The following is a 6635-nucleotide window of genomic DNA, read 5'->3' as shown; positions in this document are numbered from 1 at the left end:
CTTCGTCTAGAGAAGACCCTTAAAGGTCACTTGCTTCCTCCCAGCCTCCTCCTACCCACTATCTTTTTTCTTTCTTTCTTTCTTTTTTTTAAGAGAAAATGAAGCCCAGGAAGGGAGGAAATTCGTCCAAGGGCACACTGCAAATTATTGGCATGCACAGAACAGAATTTTGCTTGCTAATCCCATGGCATCCTTCTGCCTTATGTCACACAGCCCATGGGCATTTCAGCCTGGAAGCATCCTGGGAAATAATAAATGCGAAAGTGCTTTGCAAACCTAAACCACTATACAAGCCTGAGGTATCAGCTGTAGTAGTGGAGGAAAGAAAAGAAGGAAGGAGAACCTGGGTAGACTGAGCACCTTCCACACAACTGGCCCATGCTGGGCCCCCCAGGCAGTAAGAAGACTTAAGATCAGATGGAGTGAGCACATCAGGTGCTCTGCAAAGAAAAAGCATTCAATAATTATCAAATGAATGAATGAGTAGACCCAATTAGTTCCATTTTATAGATGGGAAAATAGAAGCACCCAGGGATAACTTAGCCGAAGTTCACACAATTAGTTTAGAAGAAGAATGGACATTTGCACAGAAATCTGCCTGGACCGTGATTTTTCTAGAACCCCCTGGACTTGACCATTTTGTCACAGAAGTCTGCAAGATAGGAAAAGAAGGATCTTCTCTTGGTTATTCAGGAGTTCCTACAACCACTATTTTGCCTTTCCTGATCAAATAGCTGGCACTCGACTGCTGTAGCATATAAAGACTGACTGGCCCACTCACAGGTTATTTTCTTCCTCTTTTCTTATACTAAAGAGCCTGTCCTTGAAAAAAACATTCCAGGAAGAAATCTTTCTTGGGCCACAGAGCCCTGTGGTTTGATGAAAAAGAACAAGGCTTCAAGACTGGCTCTGCTAATACTTGTAGTGTAACATTGGATGTGTCTTAAATGCCCTCCTTGGGTCCCTCAGCAGCCTTCACCTACCTATCCAAATTTCACACAGTCTTGGACTTCTGCAGTTGGAAAGGATTTAAAATAATCACTCAGCACCATCTTCTATTTTACTCACAAGGCAATTAAAGCCAGGGTACCTGGGCTTGTTCAAGATTACATGACAAATTATTGTCAGGGCTAGCACTATGAACCCAGGGCTCTCAATTCCCAGTGTCCTTTTTAACTGTTTTGAGACTCTCTTTGGCTCTGAGCTCCCCTTGTCCTGTTCATCAGTGCCACACACTATTGAACTCTTGTTTTCTGTGTTAATCTTCTCTCCCCAAATTGTGGGGTGCTTGAAAGCAGGAACCACTGTTTTATGTGGAGGGAGTCCATATATATTCACCAATGGTTCATTAGGAAAGTAACTATTGGAATCCCACTGGGTCATTTCCAAAATGGAAAGCAGCATCTTGGAAATGCAGGTTCCCAAATGTCTAAGGAGGTGACAAGAAGACAAGCAAAGAAAGAATACTGAGCACAGTGTCCTCTTGCAATACAGGACTTAGTTTGCCGGCCCTCTGGTTCCTTTCCTGGTCTTTCAGATGGAGCTGGAGCTACTTCAGCAGGGCTAAGAATAATCAAGTCCAGGTGGCCTGCCCTTCCATAGGAGAAAGGGATAGACAATAGAGCAATGAAATTACCATTGTTTTCTGCACAGAGGTGTGTGGAAAGTAAGGAGAGGGGAAGTTAACAAATTTGCTGACCCAATGGGGGGGCTCTTAAAAAGGTTTATATAGGAATTGTCCCATCTGTGCCTCCACATTTAAAACCTTGTCTAAAATTCTAATTGAACTCACAAAGCACAACTGTGCATATATTTGGTTCGTTATGGAGTTCACAGGGCAGAGGGTCCAGGCTCCTTTTTTCCCCATGCAAAAAGCATGGGCTCAGGCTTTCTTCTTTTCCCCTGTTGCTCAAATAAATAGTGTTCTTTGCTCAAACCCCCTTTCCCTCCTCCTTCTGCAATCTCAGCGCCTAGCGCAAATCTGTTTTCTTCATTGTAACCTCAGCTTCACCGCAATTAATTTTTTTTCCCTCTGGTCACAAGATAATTCCTGACGCCAGTGAGTCTGGAGGTCAGACGAACAGCAAATTGGGGAACAAGGCGGCACTAATTCCTTACAAGTTTCCCTTGAAAAATCTTTTGCTTAAAAAAAAGGGAGGGGGGAGCTTCTTTGCTGTTCAGGGATTTATGACCTCGGAGGAGCTGTGGGTTCGAACCAGTGTTGGGCTAAAGGCGGACTGGCAGGGGGCAGGGAAGCTCAAAGATCTGGGGCGCTGCCAGGAAAAAGCAAATTCTTGAAGTTAATGGTTTTGAGTGATTTTTAAATCCTTGCTGGCGAAGAGGCCCGCCTCGCCCCAGTATCAGCGCTTCCTCATTCTTTGAATCCGCGGCTCTGCGGTCTTCGGCGTCAGACCAGCCGGAGGAAGCCTGTTTGCAATTTAAGCGGGCTGTGAACGCCCAGGGCCGGCAGGGGCGTGGCCGAGGCGCGCCGTTTTGAATAAAGGGGCGTGCCTTCGAGGCGGGCTCTATAAGTGCCCGCGGCCGCGAGCGTGTGCGCATTGCAAGCCGCTGTGAGGGGATTTCTGTGGGTTTTCTTCCCCTTTTGGGCACCTCTGGACTCACTCCCCAGCAATGAAGGCGCTGAGCCCGGTGCGCGGCTGCTACGAGGCAGTGTGCTGCCTGTCTGAACGCAGTCTGGCCATCGCCCGGGGCCGAGGCAAGGGCCCGGCAGCCGAGGAGCCGCTGAGCCTGCTGGACGACATGAACCACTGCTACTCCCGCCTGCGGGAACTGGTACCTGGAGTCCCGAGAGGCACTCAGCTTAGCCAGGTGGAAATCCTACAGCGCGTCATCGACTACATCCTCGACCTGCAGGTGGTCCTGGCCGAACCAGTCCCAGGACCCCCGGACGGCCCTCATCTCCCCATCCAGGTAAGCCTGGAAGCCGGAGCAGGGCTGAACACTCAGGCAAGGATGCTGCCAGCCCCTTGGAGCGCCAGATTGCCTTGTGTAACTCTTCCCTCTTTTCCTCTTTTATCAGACAGCCGAACTCGCTCCGGAACTTGTCATCTCCAACGACAAAAGGAGCTTCTGCCACTGACCCGGCCGTGTCCTGACACCTCCAGGTGAGCATCTCCTCCCTTGGAGAGGGGTTTAAACGGCCAGTTCTGGAGCTGGCAGACCTTTTTAAAGATTGCCACTCCCTCGGTTTAGGGAAATCGAGGCCAGAGACGGACAAGTGACTTGCCCATGGTAGCATTAAATGAATGGCAGAGTCAGTTGCCATGTGATGTGCATTTCAGCCTTAAACGCGCGTCGCCCCTGCCCTCATGCTGTGGCCGAGGGTCTGGGAAAGTACACGCGGGTCCGACTAAATAAGTCTCTGATCGGAGTTGTATACGGAGCTGTGTCTTCGGCAGCCCCCTCCCAGCTAGTGTCAGTTCCAAGTGGGAGGGGTAGTGCAAGCTCCGCCTGTGGCCTTTGGCGCCAACTGGGTGGGGGCAGCGTGGGGCACGGAGTTATCAGCTGGAGGTAGAGACCAAGTTTCCTCTCTGGCGCCGACCAGTCTGCGGACGGCCCCCGCCTCGGCGCGCTCGGCGGAAACTGACTGCTCCTTGGTCTTCTTTCCTCCCCCGCCCAGAACGCAGGTGCTGGCGCCCGTTCGGCCCGGGACCCCGGGAACCTCTCCTGCCGGAAGCCGGACGGCATGGATGGGCCCCAACTTCGCCCTGCCCACTTCACCAAACCCCTTCCTGGAGGCTGAACCTGGTGCTCTGGAGCGAAGGACTGTGAACTTGTGTGGCCTGAAGAGCCAGAGCTAGCTCTGGCCACCAGCTGGGCGACATCACCCTGCCCTTGCCCCACCCCCAAGTTTTAAGGACTGTCTTTTCAGAGCTTGGAGGTGTGGAAGGGAGTGGCTGCTCTCCAACTATGCCAAGGCGGCGGCAGAGCTGGTCTTCTGGTCTCCTTGGAGAAAGGTTCTGTTGCCCTGATTTATGAACTCTATAATAGAGTATATAGGTTTTTGTACCTTTTTTTACAGGAAGGTGACTTTCTGTAACAATGCGATGTATATTAAACTTTTTATAAAAGTTAACATTTTGCATAATAAACGATTTTTAAACACTTGTGTATATGATGACACCCGTCTCCACTAAGTACTAATGATGCTTTCTCTCACATGGCTGCATTTAGGGAGCTTTGGGAAAGTGAACTTGCTCACTCCCATGAGAGAGAGATAAAAAACTGCCCAGCTGAGAGGGGATGGGGTGGGGAGAGAAGGGTTCATGATGGGAGTCCCATGGCCACTGAGTGATGGGTGCAGAGTAGAGATCTGGACTCTGCCTTGTTATTTCCTGGATGAAGGGAAACCAGAGAGACTGGTGCAAGCTCGCCCAGCAAGTTGGGGGTTCAGGCAAGTTGAGAACTGAGTTTTCATGTCCCCTGAGATCTAGTAGTAGCTTTCCTCTTTATTGTCACTATAAACTATGTCTTTCTAGCAGGGGATGTGGTAAGAGTAGAGCCTAAAGTTTGCCTCACCTGGTGCCCAGACATGGGTGGTGGTTGATAGACCAATTCCAGAAATGAATAAACTGATAACTGGGCCTGGTTTCATTTCCTTTTTGCTCTCTGGGCTGGCTTCCTTGCGGGCTTCCAAAATTGGAAAAAAAAAAAAGAGGAGGTCTCTCCTGAAAAGGATAAGAAAGATTTGGATGCTGGTTGGGAAGTACTGATACTAATCCCTTCTCTAACACTAGGTGGTTGTAGAGTCCGACCCTGAACAAGGAATGTGAGGCAGAGACTCCACAGTCCTCATTTCTGCTGGTATTTCTACACCACCTCCATTGGGAACCTATTCTGTAAGCATCCCTGTCCCTATTTCAGAAATGGGGAAAGGGAACTTCTGTGGGTAATGCTTCTGAACTAGGTTTCACAGCCCTTGAGAGGTAGAGATGGGATTTGAACTGTGACTTCAGTGACTTGACTGTGCTGAATAGGAGCAGGGCTGGGGACTGGCCATTCCTTGAGGCCAGGCCTGGAAGTGGAGCAGAGAGCAAGATCCCAACCCATGCCTTCCCCCACACCCCTGGTGGCTCCCCAGGTGGGCTTCACCAGGTGCCTGGCCTTACTGGAGATTCCTGTTTATGGTATGATCTCATCTGTGTGTTGGTCCCTGGCATGAATTACTTCAATATTTCATAACAAACAGGTCACGTCATCACCTTTAGTGCCTTAACCCTGGTGAGCTTTCTGGGGTGAACAGGGGCATGGGGGAGGAGGAGAACCTCTGCCATTGCCAACCAACCTCCCAGCCTGAGCAGTGGTTCTTAACCTGTTTTGTGTCCTGGTCACTCTGATCTGATGGAAGGTATGAATACTCTTCAAAAAATACACACACACAGAGCTCAGAGCAATAGCAGACTTCAGTCCTCAAGCGAGAAACCCTTGCACCAAACCAAGTACAAAGCCTGGGTTGGGTCTATCTTGGATTGTTTTTTAGGTGTGCTGTGCTGGCTTTAGAGATGGCCATACAAGGGCACAAATCCCTGCTGTGTCACCTCCTAGCTGTATAACTTCAGGTTAGGGGCTTTGCCTCTCTTGAGCCCCAGTTTCTGCATCTGTAAAGGAAGCTGATTCTAAGGCAGCGGTTCTGAGGTGCTAGGCCCCACATTACACCATGAACTGCAGTAGAGCCAGGCATTGAGCTCAATGTCTTATACCCTTTTCTGCCACAGCACGTTGCCTCCTGCTTGCTCGGAAGTTTCGGTACCATGGAAGGCTAAAAAGGGCTGCGGTGGTCATCTGCCGAGTGACCTTGAGCAAGCACTCCACCTCTCTGAGCCATTCTCCTCCTGTGCCCTGCTGCCTCCCAGGACAGAAGATAATGGTGGGAAAGTTCTTTGAAATGCATCACACACCTACGAGGTATTATTAAGCTAATTCCAAGGAAATTGCCTGTCAGGACTCCCAGGACTGAGCTGTTCAGGTGGCCAGGACAAAAGATAGACCAGCATGCCAATCCATTAGTCATTAGAGAGTGAAAGCAATTTGGCCCTAGGTCAGAAAACTCCCAGAGAGAGGATAGTAGTGTCTTCTGTCATAATCACCTATGGAAGTGCCTGCCAGGTTCCAGACTATTTTATCTTCATTTTTGTTCTAATCTTCACAAACCACCATGATGAGTATCATTCCTGGTTTATAGAAAAGACTCAGAAAGGCTGAATAACTTGATCCAGGTCACACAGCAAGAAAGTGGCAGAGCAGGGTTTAGGAACCTCAGCTTCCTCTAGCTTCAAAGTTCATGTTCTTGCCTTCACTTCAGATTGGCTCTTTTCCCTCGCCATTCCCGGAGACTGGCATATGCTTGGTCCCCAGGGAGTGCTTGTGGAATGAAAGACCTAGGACTCCTCCTCATCTGTGAAAGGGGGATGTCGGTACCTCCCTTCCAGGTGTGTTGTTCGGATAAACCATAAGGCGCATAAAGTATCCACGAGGCTTCCTGAACTACAAGATTCACTGCTGAGTGTCTTGTGCAAATTGTCGCATGCGATCAGATTCAGAGCTGATCGCATCGGCTGTGAAATACATTTGGGAGGTGTCTTTGTTTCGTAAATAAACTAGCTCAGAACAGGTGA

At 49.5% G+C, this 6635-nt stretch overlaps 1 protein-coding gene across 1 annotated transcript; it reads left to right on the top strand.

Moving 5' to 3' along the window:
* Positions 1-2217: 2217 nt before the first annotated feature.
* ID3 (inhibitor of DNA binding 3, HLH protein) lies at positions 2218-4133 on the top strand. The gene is made up of 3 exons (XM_003891312.4): positions 2218-2931; positions 3041-3125; positions 3641-4133. The coding sequence occupies exons 1-2, from the start codon at positions 2632-2634 to the stop codon at positions 3098-3100; spliced, it is 360 nt and encodes a 119-aa protein (XP_003891361.1). The 5' UTR covers positions 2218-2631; the 3' UTR covers positions 3101-3125; positions 3641-4133.
* Positions 4134-6635: the final 2502 nt, after the last annotated feature.

Source organism: Papio anubis, chromosome 1 (genome assembly GCF_008728515.1).
Source record: "Papio anubis isolate 15944 chromosome 1, Panubis1.0, whole genome shotgun sequence".
In the NCBI taxonomy this organism is placed as follows: Eukaryota; Metazoa; Chordata; class Mammalia; order Primates; family Cercopithecidae; genus Papio; species Papio anubis.
The sequence above is the reverse complement of the archived record's forward strand: the minus strand, read 5'-3'. Positions and strand labels throughout refer to the sequence as shown.